This window comes from Typopeltis vanoorti, chromosome 8, assembly GCF_054136105.1.
Source record: "Typopeltis vanoorti isolate ZY-2024b chromosome 8, IOZ_Tvanoo_1.0, whole genome shotgun sequence".
NCBI classification, from domain to species: domain Eukaryota; kingdom Metazoa; phylum Arthropoda; class Arachnida; order Uropygi; family Thelyphonidae; genus Typopeltis; species Typopeltis vanoorti.
In genome coordinates, this window is record NC_143556.1 from 89,881,869 (window position 1) to 89,906,018 (window position 24,150).

At 37.4% G+C, this 24,150-nt stretch overlaps 1 protein-coding gene across 7 annotated transcripts in view; it reads right to left on the reverse strand.

Moving 5' to 3' along the window:
* Positions 1-24,150, reverse strand: part of LOC150104186 (uncharacterized) — a 712,768-nt gene that overhangs the window by 14,357 nt on the left and 674,261 nt on the right. For all 7 annotated transcript variants that reach the window (XM_090396809.1, XM_090396815.1, XM_090396810.1 and 4 more), the window contains one exon: positions 16,928-17,039. In XM_090396809.1, the coding sequence (XP_090252935.1) occupies positions 16,928-17,039 (112 nt within the window). The remainder of the gene's footprint in view (positions 1-16,927; positions 17,040-24,150) is intronic.

Genomic DNA, 24,150 nt, shown 5'->3' on the forward strand with positions numbered 1-24,150 from the left:
TCCTTCATAATGCGATTCATATAGATAATGAATAACAGAGGGGATAATGTACATCCTTGTCTCACACCAGATTTAACATTAAACCATCTTCCTGTACTTCCTTCAATTCTAACTACTGACTTACAACTCACTTGATATAATGTCCCATTGACACCATATAACTGCAGCGTATTGAATAGCTTCTCTCTTGGCACCTTGTCATATGCCTTTTCCAGATCGACAAAACTTAAATACAGATCTTTGTTATATTCCCATGCTTTCTCGACTATTTGTCGTAAAGTGAAGATCTGATCCTGACAGCCTCTATTTGGCCTGAATCGGCTTGTTCTTCACCAAGCTTTTCTTCCACAATTCTTCTCAACCATTTCTCAAGTATACTTGCATAGATCTTGCCAGGAACACTCAGTAGGGAAATACCTCTGTAATTCTCACATGCAGTTTTATTTCCCTTTTTATATATGGGTACTATGAGAGCTCTACTCCAATCATCGGGAATTCGTCCCTCTGTCCAAGCTTTCTGAACTATGCAGTGCAGCCACTGTAAGACTCTTATACCACCATACTTCAGCATTTCTGGTCGAATATCATCTACTCCTGCTGCCTTTCCACATTTCAAGCCTTTGATGGCTTTTTCTACTTCAAGTATGGATATGTATTCCTGACTGCATGCCTGGTCAGTGTTTTTTACCACTGTGCTGTCATCACTGCTTGTTTCATTTAGCAGTTTTTCAAAGTAATTACTCCATACTTCAAGGATATCTTTTTCTCCCGTTTTCATGTCACCTTTATCATCTCCAATTCCTTTTATAGCACTCTTTCCACCATTCTTAAGCTTCTTCAACAACCTCCAGAATATTTTGCCACCTTCTTGATATTTATTTTCTATATTCTTGCCAAAGTCCTCCCATGACTTTTGTTTAGCTAGTTTTACACAGTGTTTAGCATTCTTGCATTTGTCTCTATATTCTCTAAGAGCACAAGCCGACTTATTTGACAGGAACTTTTGGTATGCTTTCTTCTTTTCCTTCACTGCCTCTTTAACTTCCTGTGTCCACCAGGGAGTTCTGATATTTTTATCCTTACAAACAACCTCACCATATGCCTCTCTGGCAGAATCAATCAATGTTTTCTTCAGAGTTTGCCAATGAATCTCCAAGGTTTGATTCCTGTTCTCAAACTCTTTCATTTTTCCTTCAATAATCTTTGTGTATTTTAGTCTACAGCTGACATCTGAGAGCTGCTCAACTTTTATTCGCTTTAAAACTTTCTTACATGTTATTCTTCTCAATATGAATTTCAATTTTATCCTGCTCAAGACTAAATAGTGATCACTTCCAATTTCATATCCTCTGTACACTCTGGTGTCCTGCACCAGGGAGAAAACATTGCTATCAACAATAACATAGTCAATGAGACTTTTCTTATTCCTAGCCTCTTCTCTCCATGTGAATTTGTGCACATTTTTATGTTGGAACATGGACTGGTTATTGCCAATGAATCTGCCAAAAACAAATTTGCCATTATTATTAGCTTTGCTCTTTTCTCCAAATTTTCCCAAAATATTTTTGTATGTCTCACAATCATTTCCTACTCTGCTATTTAGATCCCCAACAAGGACCAACTTTTCATTTTTCATTGTGTCAGTTGCTTTTTCTAAAGCCTGAAAAAATTCCTCCACTTCTACCTTAGTAGACCTTTCTGTGGGACCATAGGCACAAATAAGTCTCATTGTCCAGTTCCCCATTCTCATATTTGCCCACATTACTCTACTTGAGACTGACTGCCATTCAAGAAGATTAGCCTCGTATTTTGTGTTGAATACTATGGCTACTCCTTTTCCTTGATTGTCATTGCCTGAATATAACATTTTGTATTTATTGCTCAGAAAGATCTCACCAGTTTTGGTCTTTTTTGTTTCAGTCACCCCTATTATGTCGATCTGGTACTTATCTAATTCCTCAGCTAGCTCCATTTCTTTGCCATTCAGGCTTCTTATGTTGATAGTACCGATCTTTAACTCTGGTGATGTTGAGTTGGGGTTTATTTTCAGATTTGTTCCAGTAGCTGACTTTTCGCTGTTCGCCCTGGTTCCCTGGCGAAAACAACGAGGCCTTGTTTAACCGGGCGACGCCCCAGCCGGCATGAAATTTTGTCATGTTGTACCATCATTCTATATTTTGGTTTAACCAATAAGAATACAATTTGGTCGGCTAAATCCCAAATTGCCAGCCCATCCTCGTCCGTTCAGTATCCAAGTAGATACCCAACAGGGTGCACCACGAGAAGGTGAGGATTGGACATTAGGTCAGAAGCCCTGGTCGGTTCTCCGCATTCCTTTAAAGGCTATGTGGAGGTCTCCTCTCAGTTATACAGCTTTGACCCTTAAGCACCCCGTTATGCATCTACATATTAGCATAATGAATGCAGGCTGAGAATTATAATGGGGAACTTCAATTATGTGGACATAGATTGGAAAGAGCAGATTATGGGATGGAAATGGAATTTACAGATATTAAGAGATGATTAACTAAAACATCATGTGATAGAGGGTGACCCAGGATTTTAATGCTGGCTATGATGACAGCATAAGAAACTACAAGCAAACAAAAGATATGAATAGTACATGAGAAATGGTGAAGGGATGTAGTATCAGACAGCATGCCTGGAATTAGTTGTAAAAATCAGGTGGAAATTAAATGGATAAGCACTGTCATTATAAAGAAGCTGCAAAAAAAATGTCATGCAGAGAATATAAAGAAAAAGTGATCAGTGTACTTATAAGCAAAAAAATCGAGGAAAAAAGGGATAACATATTATAAGGATAGCAAAATCAGATTAGGAGACAGGAATAATAAAAAGATAACTTCAATGAATGCTGATGGTAAGAAGGTGACAGAAGCAGTAGAAGTAATTGTATTACTCAATGATCATTTTTGCAGTTGCTTGTTTAACAGAGTTTGATGTGAGAACAGACACAAACTGAAATGCTTAGCATATTACTAAATATCAACATGAATACAACCATGAGAATGGATGGGATACCAACAAATTTATTATGAATAAGTGCAAGGGAATTGAGATTACACCAATCAATTTAATTTACATCAGAGCTCTGGCAAAGTCCAGAGCCACAAGATGGAAGTAACAAATTACTGACTGATACCTCTGGAGCAGTGTAAATGTTGGTTAAGGACAGACTTCAAGAATGAACAGATGAATATGATACCCTGTGGCAGTGTGTGTGTGTGTGTGCGCGCGCGTGGGGGGAGGGGGGGGGAATCACAGTTTTGTAAAAGGTACATCTTGTCTATTAATAATTTATTCACTTTTTATAACAAAGTCACAGTTGAATCCAATAAAGGAAATGGTCACACCATAATACTACTGGACTATGCAAAGACATTTGAGAAGATGCCAAACAAGAAATCTATTACACATAAATTAAAGGAAATGGGTATAAACATGATGCTGGTGATATGGATAAGAGGGTGGTTAGCAGACCAACATCAAAGAATAGTAGTATATGGTAGAGTAGAATCTAAGAAATGGCAGGTAGTTAATAAAGGTAATGTAGAAATCCTGCAAGATGATTTAAATAGACTGGCAGTGTGGAAAAACGATAACATGTTTGCAAGATTAATGTGGAAAATTGTAAGGTTATGCACTTGGAGATGAAAAAAGATTCCAAGATGTATTACATTGGAACCAGGCTGCAGAATTGAAGTTCAGAGGTTATGCTACAAATGTGGACAACATGATTTGGAGATGGACATCTAACCATTTGATTTGAGTCAAGTAAAAATTCAGGAGAATGACCAGTGGAGTGCTGCAAAGCATTGTATTGAGGCACTGCTGTTTTTTATTTTTTTTTATGTTGGGCCCATATACGAGAGGTTGGCTGGTCAACCTATAGTACTTTAATACCGTACATGGGTAATGGGATGGGAAAGAAGAAACTTGTTGACATTCAATTTAAAAGCCTGTATATTGTGTTCCTTGGGAAATACATCAGGGGGAAGACTGTTCCACAGTTCAGCAGTAGAAGGGATGAAGGAGGAGGAAAAGAAACTTGCTCTGTGGGTTTCAAGGTGTACTGTGAAGGGATGTTGGGTGGTAGCTGTACATGTTCCAATGGCTTTAGTACAGAGTGGGGGAATTATTGATGCTGTTTCAGATGAGCATTTTCCGTGAAAATATTTATAGAATATATAAATTGCAGAGACTAAATGTCTATGTGAAAGTGGGGGGAGTGAGCTGGTAAGAGATGGATCATTTATCAGTCTAATTGCTCTCCTCTGTATTGAGTCAAGCATTTTGAGGGAGCTTTTAGGAGCCCCACTCCAAATGTGAGAACAGTATTCAATAGCTGGGCAGATTTGTGATTTGTATAAGGTTAACAGCTGTTTTGAAGTGAAGTAACGTCTTGAGTGAAAGAGAAAGCCTAGTTTTTTGGAAGCGAAGGATGCAATGGTTGTGATGTGTTTATGCCAGGAGAGGCCTGATGTCATGATAATTCTGAGAAGAGAGATTTCCTCTTGTCTGGGAATTTGAGTATTGTCAAAAATAATACTGGGGGGAAATGGTTCTTTTTTGTGGGAAATAAGACAGAACTGGGTTTTACTAGCATTGAAGCCCCATCAGAGAGGATGTTTTGGAGGTCTGAATTATGGGAAGTTGTGGTTGATGTTCTGTGGGTTGAAGTGAGTTGTGTAGGGTAAGGTTTATCAAATGGTACAATGTGCTGTCATCTGCAAAATTGTATGTTGGGTTGGAGATCAACTGAAGTAGGTCATTGATGTACAGAAGGAAGAGGGTCAGTGAGAGAACAGAACCTTGTGGGACTCCAGCATCAGTTGGATAGTGAGAGGATAGGGAGCCATCTACCATCACACATAGTGTGTGTGTCCAGACAGAAAGCTGGCAATCCATCTGCAGGAGTCCTGAAACAGTCCAAATGATGGCAGTTTGCTTGGTAAGCCTTTGTGCCAGACCCAGTCAAAGGCTTTAGAGATATCAAGTGCAACTACTTGGGATTCGCCAAAGTTTTCCATGGCATATGTACAGAGATGGGTGATATATGAAAGCAGATCACCTGTTAATCAGCATCGACGAAATCCGTACTGGTGGTCGCTTAATAGCTGGGTACCTTCAAGGTAGAGCAGGAGTTGAGAATTGATGGTTTTCTCCATCATTTTAGATAGGATTGAGGTGAGTGAGATAGAGTGGTAGTTAGATGGCAGTGATTTGTCACCCTTTTTAGGAATAGGTTGAATGTGGGCCAGTTTCCAGGCTTTGGGATATATACACCAGTGAAGTAAGAGAGTGTGTACAGATGGCATAGGATAGGAGTCAGTTCTGAGGCACAGACCTTCAGGACAATTGGAGGAATTCCATCAGGGCCAGGAGCTTTTTTTTGTGTCTAATTTTGACAACAGGTTTATGAGCTCTTTCTGGAAAAAGGATACAGGGGGCATTGTATGTTGGGCAGATGGAATGACTGGGGGGGGGGGCATTTGCCATTGTCAGTTATGTGCATTGGAAGCAAAGTGTAAAGCCAGGAGATTAGCTTTTTCTGTGGGTGATGTTGCAATTGAGCCATTTGGGTATGATAGGGGTGGGAGTACTGTAGGGCAAAAGTTGCGACCAATTGCTTTGGCAAGAGACCAAAAGGCATGGCTGCTGTTAGGACAGTCTACAACTTTACTGCTTTTTGTCAGCTCAAATTCTGTTTTGGAATCATTGATAATTTTTTTTTTGCATCTGTTTCGGGCTTCGGTATAGGCACTGGAGGATGGAGTTCCTAATTTGAGCCAGTTGTGGAATGCCTGATTTTTCATTTGTACAGCCTTGGCACATCTTTTGGAGAACCAGGGTTTAGATAGGGGGACAGCAGTTCAGAGAAGCGTGGGGAATATATGTTATCATGCCAGTGAGGATTACTTTCGTGATATGTTCGGTGCATATGTTTGGATTAGAAGACTGCAAACAATAGTCCAACCATGGGAATGAAGCATAGTAGTCTCGTAGGCTGTCCCATTTGGCACTGTTATAATGCCAAACTATGCTTGTGCAGGTGTGACTGTGTAAGCGTTGTTGCATGGGGCAGGAGATGAGCACTATTTTGTGGTCAGAATTACCCAGGGGGTCACTACATTCACTGTATATTTCGAAGTCATTGGTAAGGAAGAGATCTAGGGTATTTGGGGAGTGATTTGGGTTATCTGGTCGGCTTGTGAACAATTTGTGTAAGATTGTTGGTGATGGTAAATATTTCAGCATCTCTGCCTGAAGGATCTGTACAACTGGAAGAGAAAAGCCAGTTGGTGTTATGGACATTAAAATCACCTAGGAGGATGATTTCATTATTGGGAGAGTGGGACTGGAGAAAATCAACTTTTGAGGAGAGGAAATTAAAGAGCTCAGAGTGGTTGGTGGTATTAGGAGAGCGATAGAGACAGCAGATGAATTTGATTGAGTGGGGAAGGGATATTTTTAACCAAAGAAGGTCAAATTTGGCGATTCTAGGTTAGGTGCTCTCTGGCAGGGTATGTCAGAGTGGATATATGCACACACACACTACCCTTGGGTCGAAAGGAGTTAAATAGTGTACAGTTTGGATGGTTGAGATATGTAGTGCTGGGGGAAGGTGAAAAAATTTGAGTTTCTGTTAAGAAGAGTAGGTGGGGTTTGGTTGACTGCAGATGATAGTGGACACTATTGAGGTTGGAGTTGAGACCACAGATGTTGGTGTAGTGAATATGCAAGGGTCTGTAGCAGTGGCGGCTGGTGAAAATTTTAATTGGAGGTGCTGCATATAAAAAACTTTTTTCCCCCTAATCAGTAACGAATTTATTAATAAATAAATTTACATATTAAAAATTGCTTTATTAAAAATATTTCATCCTCACCACGAACAAACACCAATAATAAAAGTTTTGTATCAATAGTAATGACAAGTGCAAACGAATATCGGCATTAGATCGCAGTGCATTTGTTTCGTGTAACGATAATTGAAAAAATAATTATTTTCATATTTTCAACAGTGACACTCATCATAATTTAGCCTTGTATCAATAATAAATAAATAATTATATGTTATTTTAACAAAATAAAATAAGATTTACAAAAAAATAGTTCACCACGAACATGCACCAATAATAAACGTTTCATATCTCACAGAAATAACGAGCGCAGGCATAAGATACACTGTCCAAGCGGCAGTGTATCCAATGACATAACGTGCAACGACAAGTGCAAATGAATATCAGCATTAGATTGCAGTGCATTTGTTTCGTGTAATTGAAAAAACATTCTTTTCATATTTTCAACAGTGACACTCGTCATAATTCAGCCTTGTATCTATAATAAATAAATAATTATATGTTATTTTAACAAAATAAAATAAGATTTACAAATGTGCAATGACAAGCGCGAATATCGACATTAGATCGTAGTGCATTTGTTTCGTAATCTAAACGTTAATCGAATAATTCCAATTATTAACTATTCAATCAATGTCAAAACATAAGCTTTAACCTTTAACATGTTGTACTGCATTTATATAATGTTGTAAGCATTGTTATTATTTATAAACACAAACAAAATTAAATTTTTTCATTTTTTCCTTGGGGTTGCTGCAGTGTTGCAGTGCTTATGTACGGGCCGCCACTGGTCTGTAGGGCATGGCTTTGACCACAAGGGTCTTGCACGTTTCCTATTCAGTGCTTGCATACTGGTCTCCATGGTGGTGTCACTTGGTTTCTGCACTAGTTTGGTTTGTTTGTAGTCTATGGTCCAGCTGTTGTCTCCATTTTGGCATTTTTCTTCTAGCTGCCTTCAGAGTTGGCGTCTTTGTTCCCTTTGTGCAAAGGTTAAGTCAGGGCAAGCACATACACAAGACTGGAGGCAACTGTCTTTTACTTGATATTGATCGCCGTTATTAATTTGGACGTGTTTGTCGGTGTATTACAGATCACTTTCACAAGACACGGAAAGTTCGTTCGTGCTTTCTTTTGTTTATGGGTCCAAAACGATGACATTTAATGATATTCCTGGGATCGAAGTTGCATTCATCTGCTTTAAAAGAAGACGTTAGCAAACGTCTTCTTTTAAAGGTTTACCGTTTTCCTTCGGAAGGTTCAGAATAACGGCATTGAGTCTCATGTTTTCTGCCTCGAGTGATGTGTTTACCATTGATGCGATTAAATCTCAGAGTTCTTTAGTGGTAGAGATGCACTTGCAATTGGCCATTGGTCGTCGAATATCTCGAGCTTTGTTTCCAACTTTCGGATTTTGGACGAGAAAGTATCGATTGTGTTATTAAGGTGTTGTTCAAGATTTTTAACTCATTTGTCTAGGTTCAGCAGCTGTTTAACAGAAGGAAGGCACATCGAACAGAAAAAAAGGTTGGTTCAGTTTGATAAAAAGCTTGAGCGGCAATTCATCTATTTTCATGCAGGAAGTATATAGCCAGTTGCAACAGAAATTGCACAGTATACCTTTTTTCCCTTTCGGTAACTTCGGATTCGCAACTGTGGTACTTTGTATTGTCTTTCAGTTTATTGACTACCGGCTGCGCAACGCTGATGGGACTCAAAGTGATCTTTCTTTGTTGCTGCCATCTTTACTTCACATGGTAGGCATAGCGGGCACTTTTACATGGCTTTTTTAATTGTAAAAATAACTGATATGAATGACTATGAGTACTTACGATTTGTGTAGAAGTAATTGGCTTTTTAGTACCCTCTGTTTTACATTTATTGGTTATTTTGCACAAAAAAAAAAAACACTTGCAAATATGATAAAATTTGGGAGCACAAGTTTAACGAACTTATTCACAGGCACCACCTATCGGACTGTTTAATTTGAACATTAATGATAAGGGATTAATTGAAGTGATAACTGTAAGGCATTTCTAGAAATTGTTCCATTTAGCACTCTTGTAGTGCTAAAGGATATGAAGTTGGGATTAGTTGGGGGGCATTCTGCAGGGGGGGGGGGGGCTTCCAAAAGGTAAACAGGCAACCTCTATGGTATACCAAGAAGGAGAACTGGTTGAGAAAAGATTAAAGGTATCAAGTAATCAAGGATGGTAGATATACAATTTGCATTAGATCATTGTTTATAGCAAATATCTCTGCATCTCTTCCAGTTTGGTTTGTGCAATTGGAAAAGGGATACCAACTGGCATTAAGGACAATACTAGAAAGATGACACTGTTTTGGTAATTGGATTGCAGAAAATCATGCATCAATGACAAAAAAAGCAAAGAGGTTAGAGTGGTTTTCAGAATTTGGAGAGCAGTAATTCTGCACTGCAGTTATGAACAATATAGTCACCTATGAAGATGACACTGTTTAGTTAACCAGATTGCAGAAAGTCATTCATTAGGAATAAGAAGTTAAAGAGATCAGAGTGGTTTCAGAATTTAGAGAGCAGTAAATAATACAGCAAATGAACATTCGAGCAACGAACTCTTGGACTATATCAGTGATTCAATACACAACTGGCATAAGTGGATTGGATAAAAGAAGATCTAAACAAATTGGACAGCAAAACTCATATACTAATGATGTTGGAAGAATTTTCCCACTTGGTTTGACTATAATAAATTTAGTTTAATCCTTTATCCAAGTGTAAGCAAACAAAGTTTGCGCCTGAAGTATGTTCAGGACTGAGGTGACTCGTGGTAAAGGTGGACCAATCTCTCATCACTCCTTATCTCAGTAGTCTGAGATAAGGAGTGATGAGAGATTGGTCCATCACTCCTTATCTCAGTAGTCTGAGATAAGGAGTGATGAGAGATTGGTCCACCTTTACCACGAGTCGCCTCAGTCCTGAACATACTTCAGGCGCAAACTTTGTTTGCTTACACTTGGATAAAGGATTAAACTAAATTTATCATATAATAATGACTATGTATCATTCTTTGCATCCATGAAGTGACATTGACTGGCTCTATCTACCAAGAAGAATAGGTGGATGGGATCTGCTGCAGGTGAGACAAACTGTTGAAGAAATTAGTTTAAAAAATTAGATTGACAATTGCAACTGAGCAGATGCTCCAAGCCATTTCACAAGAAGGCCTTCTAAAAACAATAGTAAATAAATTCAATTAAAAAAGAAAGAATAGCAAAATAAATGATATGTGGGCTGGAAAAATAAACCCTTGCATGACCAATTTCTTTGAGACATGGAGGGAAAAAACTGACCTAACCAAGATGTGGAAATGGCTACAGTTCTTTTAATATATATAAATACTAGAAACAGAAGGATTCGTTCTAGCAGCTCAAAAACAGGCATTACAAACTAGTGCAATCAAAGCAAAAACTGAGAGTATCAGTAACAAGTCAATGCAGATTACATGATCAGAAAGATGAAACTAGAACATTTGATCGGTGCCTGCAGCAAGATAGACAAAACTGATTACAAATTTTTAGATTACAAATACTGCCATGATCAAGAAGCCAAAACAATTCATTGGCATGCATGCAAAAAATATGGTTTTCCTACTTCTGATAACTGATGGCAGTACAAAATAGAGACAGTACTGGAAAACAGCAAAAATTCTTTGAAACTTTAGAATACAAACTAATCAGAATTTGGAACACAATAGACCTGAGATCACAATTATTGAACATCGACAAGTTTGGATTATTGATATTGCAGTACCTGCTGATAACATCAACAACAAAGAACTGGAAAACATTACTAAATAATGAGATCTGGCAATCAAAGTTGGTTGGCTGGCTGTGTCTTAAACACACCACAGTCATCCTAATTGTTATCAGTACACTTGTGCAATTTCAAAGAAGCTATCCACCTATTTACAAGAATTAAACATTAATGAATTAACTACATGTGAATTAATCATTCTTAGATTCTTGGGTAGAATCTGAATGCTCTGTATTACCAGTCAAATTGTTATTTGAATGATATCTTGTTTTGGGTGTGTTTCAATTGTGTTAATAAAGTAACAATAATCATTCATAGTTGATAGAAACTACTCATAATTTTTCTTCTTTCTCATCTGTCAGATGTCAGGTTGAGTCCCCTATGTGCAAATCTTTGCCATCTGGCAAATGGTCAGAGATAGAACTATCTCTGGCCATTTCTGTCATTTTTCTGAAGCTTGATAATTGCGACCTTTCCTTCGAAAGGTCACAATAGTCAAACAAAAGTTCTTTTTGGTTCTGCCTCTTGATCGTCTACCTCCAATGATTCCATTGAAAACTATTATTATTATAATTATTAATAAAGATACTATACACACCAGCTTTCATACTTATTCTTGAATTCATTCACACTGCTTGCACTCACAACATCCAATGGCAATCAATTCCAATCACGCACCACCCAATGAGAGAGAAATCTAGCCTCACCTCCTCCTTAGTGGCATTCATTCTCAGCTTCCAAGGATGCTCTCTTGTTCTTTCCCCACCCTCCATAAATTGAAAAATTCAATCAATTGAATCCTATATGACCCTTTCAGAAGTGTGTAAGTCTCAATCATATCACTCCATCTTTCTCTACTAACACTCCAAGATCCCTAGCCTCATCAGTTTCTTCTAGTATAATCCCACCAATATATTTGGTAATCTTTGAAAGGACACACTCTGGTGGTGTCCAAACCATCTTAATCGCTGTTTAAGAATTATAGCTATATCTTTTCTATAGTTTAATTCATGTTTGACTTGCTCATTTGTTTTGTGTTCTGACCAGTGAGTCTTATTGTGGCCTTACTTGACTGTATTTCTGGGATGTTGTTGGTTCCACAGTGTGTGAACAACAGAATGACTCATATGTCATTCTGTGGTAACTATTTACCTGTGTCTGAATTCACTAGTTAAATGGTGTTTTGTTCTCAACTCCGGACACAAAATGGAAAACCACTCCAAAATACCAGATTTCATACCATGGCTCATTCACATAAGATGCTGACAGTGCTACTCATTTGATTACAATAAACAGACTCAGCATCACTTCTCACATAATGTACCTGACTTTCATGGCCCCCCCCCGCCCCACACACAGACACCTTTCCCCACTGAGTTATCCTGATTTTTCTCTTTGTTCCATAATTTATGGACACCAGTGTAGGTCATTTTGAAAGAAATGGCTCACTGTAAACCATACAGATGCTACTATAATGATCTTTATTAACTTCTTTTAGTACTATTAGAAATGGATTTAGTTCAATGCTTGAAAAGCATCCTGACATAATAATTATTATTATACGGTATCTCCATGGAGTCCAAAAACTCATTGTGGGAGACCCACACTTAATGTTTATATACACAAAACCTATCACACCTCTTCTTTAACTCATTCACTGTCAGGGTCTCACAACTAATTCTGGCAATCCATTCCATTCATTCACCACACTCCATGAAAAAAATTCTAGTCTGCACATACTTACTAACCACACTCATATACAACTGTGGAAGTTGTGTAAGAGGTATGAGATACAAATATAGCAGATACACATTTTATTTGCAAACCTTCTGTTAAATTTCACTGGCACAAACTCCATGACGAATTCGTCTCTTCAGAAACTTGCTCGATAGTCTTTTGATGATTTTTATTGATTGCCTGACAAACCTTTTCGATGTTTTCATAATTTCTGCTTTTTGAAGGTCGACCAGATCATGGTCTTTAATGGACATGTCCCCATTTTTGAAACAGGCAAACTACTTGTAGACCTGCAAGTAATTTGCCTGTAAAGCATTGTGCTTAAAGGCTTGCTGAAGCATAACAGTAATTTGACTGCAGTTATACCCAAAAGAAAAAATTTCATGCATGCTCTTTCTGTTCCATGTGGTCAGCCATCACAAAATCAACAAACTTGCTTATAAGCACTAACAAAAAGCATCCAGAACAATGAAGCAGTTCACACCGGATGATGCCACTTGCCAGACTGGTGCAGAAAACTTCCCACTCACGATACCTAATAGCAGCGTCCATAACTAGAAAATGCATGTGTGCCAAGTTCAGATAGCATTTATTTTTGGGTACCCCCCTCCCCATATTCCTCTTGTCATGGATGACAAAATTTTCTCTCTTCTCTCTCTCTCTCTTAGTCATATGTTCCTGTTTCTTACCTTGCTACTCTTCTTCTGTTTGCAGCTTTACAAACTGTCTGACATTTCTCCAAATGTCAGACATTTTTCCTATAAAGGATTCCACATAAGCATGCTATTTCTTTCATGAGGCGCTCTTTGTTCTCCTAATCTTCCACAACTGCACTTTTTTTTTTTTCACCTTAATAACATTTTCCCTACTTTTATTAATATTCTCTACTTTACTATAAAGTGATTCATTCTATTTGCACAACTATCACCTGCTCTCAAATCACATCCTACACATTTGCTCATCTACTTTTCTTCTATAAATCTTTCACCTTTTGCTACAAATAGATCTCTTGCACACTACACCTAATAAAATGAAGCATTTTAAACTCCCCACCCCTAACCGAACAATGATTTTTATTATTATTATTTATACGGGTACTCCATGGAGTCAAAAGACTCATAGCAGGAGACCCACACTATCCATTAATGCAATAGCTATCAGACATCTCCTTAAACCTATTCACTGTTGGGACCCTCACAACCACCTCTGGCAATCTATATCACTTTCACCACTCTTCAAGTAAAGAATCTAGGCTGCACATCCTTACTAATTAGACACTTACTCTTAGACAACTTCCAAGTGTCACCCTTTGTTTCCCCCCTACTCCCCATATAATGAAAAATTTCTTTTGTGTCACTCATATAGAATCAATTTAGTAATTTATAAGTTTCTGTTTTATCCTCTCTCTCTCTCCCCACCATGTGTCAGCTTAACTCTGCAATCCAAACATATACATATCTTCAATCTATCCTCATATGGGAACATTCCATAGACCTGTCACCATCTTGGTGACGCATCTCTGAATCTTCTCCACCTCCCCAATCTCAAAGAAACGCAGATGATCAAATCTGGGTGCACAGTAGTCAACATGTGCCCGAATCATGGGGAGGTTATTATCCCTTATAAAGAGGGATAATAACTTCTCTATCTTTACTCATCAATGTGTTCTTCAGCATCCAAGTAATCTTCTGAGCTATTCTGCCAACTCTTGCAATATGTCTCTGAATTTCATTTCTCTATCCACCATTACTTCCAGATCCCAAGCCTCATCAATTTCCTGTAAACTATTACTATTAATATAATATGAAGCATGTAATCTTTTCATATAGTAGTGCATTACCTTACATTTTACCACAATGTATTTCTTGACTGCCATAGTTTTATTATGCACTGGGTTTGATGCAGTAAGTTATAACAATTTGTGTTATAACTTACTGCATCAAAGGAATGAAGTGTTCTGAAAAATGACAAAACTTTTCAAGGAAATTTCATAGACCAAATCCTCTTGACAATGCAATTTGAGAACTGGTGAATAAGTTTCAAAGAACTAGTGAATGTAACAAAGAGAGAAGTGGATACCCAAGGATACCACGTGAAAGCATCGAATCAGTTCAATGAAAAGCACTGATGAAGAAATCCACATTTTTTGTAGAAGTAACAGTCACAGGAACCTGTGTACCTTGATATGCTTCAGCAGGATGGAGTACTATGTCATTATGATCAAACTGTCCAGGAATACCTCAACTGGTTCTTACTGAATCGATATGATGAATCAGGACATGGGGGACTTAGACCTTGGGAAGCACATTTTCTTCATCACACACACACACACACACACAAGCTGTTTTAAACTTATTCACCAGTACCCTCATCACATTACCTGTAGAACTCGGTTTATGAAATTTCCTTGAAAAGCCTTGTCTAATTTCACAATTCTTTGTTGCTGTGATGTGAGATGATAAAACAAAAAATTAACTATAGTGCATTCATCATAAATTATGGATCTAAAAAGAAAACGTAATAAAAATTAATGAAAATTATAAAAATATCTAACATTACAAATATTTATGTATTATGCAAAAAAAAAAATGTATTTATCATAATGAAATTTGAAAATCATACTATTTCACTGAAAAAAGCAGTGATTTTTGGAACCACACTGCAAACAATTATTTTTTAACATCAAACAACCCAATATAGCACACACACACAAACTTAATATTAATGTAGTAAAACATTATCTTTCTGCATTGCTTTAAACCTGTGACTTATACAGATTGCACTTTAGCAGACAGGTGATCAATAATATATGAATAAGATTAATGAAACAGCATAACACATTGTATAAACTCTGAATAACTCAGACTATTTTTTTTTTTTTTTTTTTTTTTTTTTTAGTTTTGTTAAAATGGATTATTTGTTATTATTACCCAAGACCCCATGGTTTCAAAGACTCATCTGGGAGGGCCTTTTATCATACACACAGCTCATCATACCGTGCTTTAAACACATTCAAATTCTCAGCAGATGCCACACTTTCAAGCAAGGCATTCCAATCATTCACAACGGAGCATGAAGAAAAACCTGCTTCTCACTCCCATACTCACATCTTCTTTATACTGTTTCCAGGGATAACTTCTGGTTCTCCCCTGATCTTCCACTATTTTCTGTAGAACCTCTCCAGCATTGATCATATAACAATCCCCTTACTAACTTGTAGGTCTCTATCATATCTCCCCCTCTTCCACCTACCCACCAGAATGTGCAGATTGCATCTTCTCAATCTTTCCTCATACTCGACATTCCAGAAATTAGAAACCACCTTAGTCAGTCGCCTCTGGACCCTTTCCAACATCTCTTCATTCCTCTGAAAACCAGGTGACCAAATTTGGGCACAATAGTCCATGTATGGCCTAATCAAAGCCTTATACAATGGAACAAGAATCTACCTACTTCTGCAAGTCAGTGTTCTCTGCATCATTCCCAGAAACCTTTGTGTTGTCTTCACAATATTGGCTATGTGTCCCTTAAATTTCAGATCCTTATCCACTATCACCCCTAGATCTCTTATTTCCTCCACCTCTGACAATATATCCTCACCAAGCAAAAATTCTGCATCCAATCTTTGTTTTCCAAATTTTAAAACCTTACATTTTGCAACATTGAACTCACATCCCTGTTCCTGTGCCCAATCACTCAATTTATGGGTGATTGGGCACAGGAATGTTGTGGCCTTACAAGAAGACTTGAAAGGCCACAACATCTTCTCTACTCTTCATGGTTCGTCCCAACTTTGCATCATCTGCAAACAACTGAATATCTCCATCCACATCTTCACCAATATCATTAATATATGGTAATGGCCTTAAAACAGACCCCTCAGACACACCACTAGTGACTTTCCTTTTCCTGGATATTGCTCCCCCATACACAATTTGTTGATACCTATCAGATAGCCAGTCTCCAATCCAATGCACTAATCTAATATCCAACCCCACCTGCTCTAGTTTGACTATCAACTTATCATACGGTATTCTATCAAAAGCCTTTGCAAAATCTAAGTATATTACTGTGTATCCTTCTCCTCTGTCCAAGGAAGCAGTCACCTTATTGTAATAAATAAGTAGATTACTAAAACATGACCTCCCTTTAGCAAATCCATGCTGTCCATCAAAGATTATACCATTGTTGTCAACCCAACTCTGGATCCTAATTCTCAACAAGCTTCTCCAACAACTTAACCACAACACCTGACACACAGATAGGCCTATAGTTTGATGCTTGAGTTCTATCACATCCTTTATGAAGTAGCATAATTTTGCCCTCCTTCCACTTCTTAGGAACTTGACCCAGTGCAAGACTCATATTAAAAAAATATGTCAAGCCCGCCGTCAACTCCCTGGTACATTTATTTTGTGGAAAATAACTTTTTTGATGATTTCATTTTAATAATTCTGCAGAGTATACTGAAATCACAATGCATAACAAAATAAACTGCTCACATGTACTTACTTACCATAGATTTAGAACTTGAGGATGAATCATCCTTGATGACTTCAGCAACAGCAGATTGCTGAGAAGCTTTTTCTGCAGAAATATCTTGTTCCTGTGAAGCAGATGTTGCAGTGCTGTTAAAAATAAAACAACATATCAAATAAGTGGTGGATAAAAATAATTTATACAAAATAAATGAATTTTAAATTAAATAATTCACAGGTCATTTAAATACATGTGGAAGTAATTACACAACATGATGATATACGACATAGAGTTATTTCAAAAATAAGGTAAAAAGTAATCTTATGTGAAGGATATTCTAATACATATGCGTATGATTAATTGAGTCTGTTCACCCAAAAATTGTTGGAATAAGTGAGATATGGTCAGATGAGGACGACATCCTGACAGGAATAGAGATGGAAGGGTATGATGTGTTTCATGAGGACAGAAACGGTAAAAAGGGAGGGGGGAGCGCTATTGATGAGAGAGAGAGAAAGAGTTATGTTCATACAAGGTACAGATGCAAGAGGGAAATAGTGCCAGTGGTTTTGAGGTAGTATGGTGTGAGATAGAGGTGAATAGAATGAAATACTTGGTTGGATGTTGTTATAGACTTGGTAATGTCGATGGTAGTGACTATGAAATGTATAATCAAATTAGCCAAGCAAATAAGAAAAGGGTGATCATTATGGGAGATTTTCATTATGGCAATATAGACTGGAATGATGAGATAGCAACTGGAAGTAAAGAAAATAGAAAATTAGTTGCTTGAGTTTTTGAGGGACAACTACCTCAGACAGTATGTAACAGAAGGCACATGAGGACTGAGGGTCTTGGATTTGATCATATCATCAGAGGATATAATTATAAATGAGGTGTCAAATCACCCACCAATTGGTGAGAGTGACCATGAGGTGATTAACTTAGTGGTTGCCAGCAGTGTGAGGAACTCTGTGAGAAAAGGGTATATGTAGAACTACAAGGGGGGGGGGTTGATTTTGAAGGCCTCAGGAGACAGCTTGCAGGTGTAGCATGGAATGAGGAAGCAGATGGAAAAGAGATCAATGCAGGTTGGGGGTTTTCAAGAACTATCTAATAGAAGCAATGTCTAAATGTGTTCCAAGGATCAGAAGGTTAAATAAGGTAGGTGTGAAATGGATGAACAGAGAGATTAAGCATGCAATATAGAGAAAAAGGGCATTATGGAGGCAGCATAAGAGAAGCGGTGATAATCAATTCCATGAGGATTACAAAGAGCAGGCAAGGCGGGTGACTTGATTGGCAAGGGTAGCAAAAGTGAGGTATGAACAGCAGTTAGCTAATGAAGCCACAAAAGATCCTAAGGAGTTCTTTCGATATGTAGCCAGCAAAGAAAAGAATGATTATGGAAGGATGACACTGATTGGAGAAAATGGTATAAAGACAACTGTTACGGAAGATGTAGTGGAGAGACTTAATGATGTAATAATATCTCTATTCTTTAATTTTAATATTATTGATATTATTTTGTTGATTATTATTATTTACATCGTACTGCGCCTTTGTAATGTCTTTTTCTTATCAGTCGTAATACAGAGTTTATGGTCGTTGCTTGAGCTAGTTCTTCATGCACAAAACTTGTGATTATTCTTAATCCTTTCAGTCTATAGTTTTACCCCCCCTTTCTCTCAAAGCTGTAAGTAAGCTATTTCACATACTCAAAGTGTAGACTCAGGAGTTTCTGGCTGGAGCCAAGTCCCTAAACTACCTTGCTGTATTTCTCTTGTATTGATCCTTAAAAATTTATTTTTATTTTCGACTGCACCATTAAGGATCGCTTAAAATAATTGTTTATCTTTCCTTTACGTGATAATGTAAAGAGAAACAATCAGCTAAGCACGAGAAATATCTCTTAAATTAACTCTAATTCAAGCAACTCCTAATTCTTAATATCAGTCAGTCATGGCTATCACTATTCCTTGGTCACACAGGTTCTATATTTTTATGAGACAGTGCATTGGAAAGGCAAGCTATTAACAAAACAAACATGTCTATTCATTCTAAGACAATTTAATAACAAAATTTAAACTGCACATATCAAGTATCTGGTTCAGCCTAATACAACTAGATAACAATGGAGACAATACAATCACGTGTCGAATTTTCCATATGATCTTCGAAGCATTTTCACTTAAGCTTTAAGACAAAGACGGTAAAATTTCACATAAATGTTCAGACACGTGGATAGACTTAGACACACTTTATCTTTACTCACGTTATAAACAGGAAAATAAGGCCTTTTAACCACATTCAGTTTAAATCCACATTCTATTTTTTTGCATTACACAACATTAGCAAATTCCTTAAAACTCTATATAATACTTATTCACATTCAAACAGAAGTACGGCTTTCCGACTTCTCTAATACTTTCTTTGCTAATCGACAATAGAACCAACATTCGTCACTTAATTTTCACAATCTAGGAATTAACAAAATATCTTACTTACAGCAGCAATACTACAGCACACACGTAGATCATCGAAGAATCATAGAGTAGGACATCTTGAAAAGACCATCCTCTCTGCTGCTATCTAACTTCCCATCTTTGTCGGAACTGCATGCTTGAAGGAACGTGACTCTTCCTATCCTCGAAAAGGCTGGGGAGAGACTTTTTGGCCCCTCAATTTCTGCCTTTTATCTCACTCTCCCAACCTTGGCCCTTCTACAAATCAAGTTCTCCGGATTTGCTGGAGGGTTTTTTTCCTGCTCCCCACGCTATATTTGAATTTTGGCGGGAAAACTTGTAATCTGGCAACCTTCATTATTTCTGCTAGCCTTATGTCTATCTGCCTAATCCTGTCTAAGCTTATTCTTTTGTTTTCACAATTCTAGTGGCTCTTATTAAAAATAGTCTAACAATTTGTTACCAGATTTAATACAGCAAGGTGAGTTATTACATTAATTTTAATTACAAGTATTTTACGTAAATTTAAATTCCTATGTAAAATCGACATAGAAAATTTTTACTGTTTTTTTTTTTTTTCTATACGAGATTTTACAATGAGCAGTTCATAAAGGTCTTTCAATCTTGTGAATGTGACTTCATGGAATGGAGAGATTGAGAGCAGCTGATGATGGGGAAGAGAGACTGACTGTAAGTAAGCAAGAGGTGTATGGGGGAGTTGAGCAAACTAGATGATAATAAGGCTGTTGGACTTGATAATATATCAACATGTATTATGAAGGAATGTGCCAGGGAGTTGACACCTGCCTTGACATATATTTTTAATATGAGTTGCATTAGGTCAAGTTCCTAAGGAGTAGTAGGAGGGAAAGATTGTGCCACTTCATAAGGGAGGTGATAGAACTCAAGCATCAAATTATAGGCCTATCTGTGTGTCAGGTGTTGTGGTAAGTTGTTGGAGAAGCTTGTGAGAACTAGGATTCAGAATTGAATTGACAACTAAGGTATTATCTTTGATAGACAGCATGGATCTGCTAAAGGGAAGTCATGTTTTAGTAATCTACTTACTTATTACAATAAGGTGACTGCTTCCTTGGACAGAGGAGAGGGAATACACAGTAATAGACTTAGATTTTGCAAAGGCTTTTGATAGATTACCGCAATATCCAGGAAAAGGAAAGTCACTAGTGGTGTGCCTCAGGGGTCTGTTTAAAGACCACCACTGTTTAACTTGTATATTAATGACATTGGAAGATTTGGATGGAGATATTCAGTTGTTTGCAGATGATGCAAAGTTGGGACAAACCATGAAGAGTAGAGAAGATGTTGTGGCCTTACAAGAAGACTTGAATAAATTGAGTGATTGGGTACGGGAATGGGGATACGAGTTCAATGTTACAAAATATAAGGTTTTAAAATTTGGAAAATAAAGATTGGATGCAGAATATATTCTTGGTGAGGATATATTGTCAGAGGTGGAGGAAATAAGAGATCGTGGGGGTGATAGTGGATAAGGATCTGCTATCACCCACTATCTTAGGGGACACACTGCCAAATTTGTGAAGACAACACAAAAATTCTGGGAATGATGCAGAGGACACTGACTTGTAGATGTAGGAAAATTCTTATTCCCTTGTATAAGGATTTGATTAGGCTACACATGGACTACTGTGCCCAGATTTGGTCACCTGGTTTACAGAAAGACAAAGAGACGGTGGAAAGGATCCACATGCGACTCACTAAAGTAGTTTCTAACCTCTGAAATATCGAATATGAGGAAAGATCGAGAAGATGCAATTTACATAATCTGGTGGATAGGAGGAAGAGGGAAGATATGATAGAGACCTACAAGTTAGTAAGGGGTTGTTATATTATCAATGCTGGAGAGGTTCTACAGAAAACAGTGGGAGATCAGGGGAGAACCTGAGGTCATCTCTGGAAACTGAGGTCATCTCTGGAAAGGTGTGAGTAGGGGAGTGAGAGGCAGGTTTTTTTCATGCAGAGTTGTGAATGATTGGAATGCCTTGAGAGTATGGTGTCTGCAAGGAGTTTGAGTGTGTTTAAGACACGTATGAAGAGCTGTGTGTGTGTGTGTGTGTGTGTGTGTGTGTGTGTGAGTGAGATAAAAGGACCTCCCACATGAGTTTTTGACTCCATGGGGTTTTGGGTGATGATAATAATAATAACATCATAGGCATGTTATGTGCAATTTCAACATTGCTGTGTAAACTGTATATGATTGCTGCCATAGAAGAGGTCTTGAATGTAACCCATATTAATTAATAATTTCCAAATGTGAAGGATCAGTCCTTGGTTTCTATTTACCGTTCCTATTGAGCAAATGACCTCAGAAGACTTCTTGAACAATCTGTTGATGTAATTCTCTTCTAAATAAAGCATTGTTAAACTTTGATAAATTGAGATTCCTAAGAATTCTAATTTTATCATCGTTTAACAGGAAAAACCTTGTAGGGAATATGCTTGCTTCTAGGTATGTGCTGTATGCAACTGGTAAAATATAGATTACATTATTATAAAGAAAAAAGATTGTGAATATTTCAAGGAAGGAATACTTACTTGATTGTATAATGTCAGAGATACATTATAAATTAATAATATTTTGTTAGAATTGATAACACAATGTTTTGTAGTATGACTTGCATTAAGCTGCTGTGAACAAAAGTTCAAAGTGCATTGGCATGCCGACAGAAAGAGAGGTTGCCCTAAGGCAGTCATGCGCCTATGGCACATGCAGAAGCGAGTAATCAGAAAAAACAAATAATACGAAACGAGACCCACGTGGGAGAAATTATACACATTGGGTGAGCTACATGAGTTAGGGTGATTGCCGATAGGGAAGATGATATAAAAGGGTTAGGAACTCTCCCCCCCCACCCAAACACACACACACGGGGCTTTTTTTCTCTTCTCTCTTGGCTGGTAGTCTTGTGTATTCTGGTGGGTAGAGGGTTGCACGGCGGAGCGTCTCTGTCCAGGAGTGCTCGGACGAAGAATCAGCGAAGAGTTCTGTTAGGAATCCTGAGGGCAGTAATAGGATATGCCGCTTACGAGCTGGAAGGATCATGCACTCCTAATCGTATGATGAAAGACCATATCTCCGTTTGACTGACAGGCAATCCATGGAAAGGGCTCAGCATCTAGGCAACAGCCCTTATGGAAGCAGAATCGTGTTACGCATTCGTTATATCTGGAGTGGGCTAGTTATGCTGGGATCATGTGGACTCATCTTTGACCGGAGAAATCCATGCCATAGCACCGACTAAATGAATTGGAAGGGAGATCGATCAGAGAACAGCAGTCAGAAGTTGAAGGACAAGTATGAAGAACCAGTGTGTACGGTAATGTTGAAAATTCTTTGTCTATATAATTATTATTATTAAACAAGACCTCATGGAGTCAAAGACTCATCTAGGAGGTCCTTTTGTCTATATAATGTGTATAAGAAAATTAAGATGTTATAAATGAGATTAAGGGAAATTGAGGACTTTCATGTATTTAAGACAGGACTGTAGCACCTTAATATTAGAATGCGTAGTGAGGTAATTCCTATACGGTTAAACTAATGTGTATGTTTTTGAAAGTATTAAGAAGGTTTAGTCTAAGTAATGTGATAAGATATGAAGATTAATGTGAATATTGCAGTCAAGTTTTGTCAGTTTGTGAAATAACATACTGATGTTGCTTCTTGATGTCCTTACTTAATAAGGATACCTATAATTTTCTCTGATTAACATTGAAGTTGTGGATTGAGTTTCTTTGTATTGTAAATTGTATTAATGTGTCAAATAAACCTTTGCTATCTTTATTCCGAATGTCTGAGTATTAGAATCCGATGCACCACTTGCAAAAAGATACGAATCTAAGCGGGAGAAAATAGATTATGTTATAGGTCACGATTGTAAATCAGTAGTCATTACGGTACACCTTTGAGATCACTTCTTGATTAAGACATGTTTAACTTAATCTAATATCTAATAGCTAATGTGGCGCAGCAAAAAAATATAAATATTCATAAGAGAAGTGAGATTTCAAAGACTTTGCCACACTGGTTTTGGCTCGACCTTGAGGCAATTTCTTTGTGTTTTAGAGGTACTACCACGTGACTCCTTAGGAGGGACCTAGTGAATTGTACATTTATCAATAAAATTTAAGTAAAGGGAACACAAGAGCATTCAAGGATGCTTGCCAATTCACCATGTCATGTTCTTCGAGAATATGCTCTGTGAATCTGTTTTTTTTTTTACTTCCTATTTGTTTTCAACATTGCTTACATGTTCTTTTTTATAGTTGACTTTTCTCGCAGTTTGACCTACATACCTCTTTCCACAAGAACACAGAATCTTGTATACTCCAGAATTTTTATAAAATGGAAGTTTGCCTTTAGGGGACCACAAGAATCTTTGTAAGGTTTTCAGGCAGTTCTGATGTTGAATGATTTTAATATTTGGGCTATTTTTCTTGATGTGTTGTCAACATATAGTAAGGATACCATAATTTTGTAATTAATTTCTGGGTTATCATGGGATGGTTCATCAGAAAATAAAAGTTTCTTTAGTATATTTTTTTGAGTAGTGATTTTGGAGGAACTGATTAAATGGGGTTTGAAGTTCTTTTCTTTTAATTTCATCATTTTTGAGTATATTTAAAGCTCTATTTTTTACATCTTCAAAAGATGGCACAAAATGGCTGTGAGTTCTAGAGCATAAGCTTTTATTACAAAAAGAAGCATACCATCAGGGCCAGAAGACTTATTGGTATAATAGAGGACATCAGA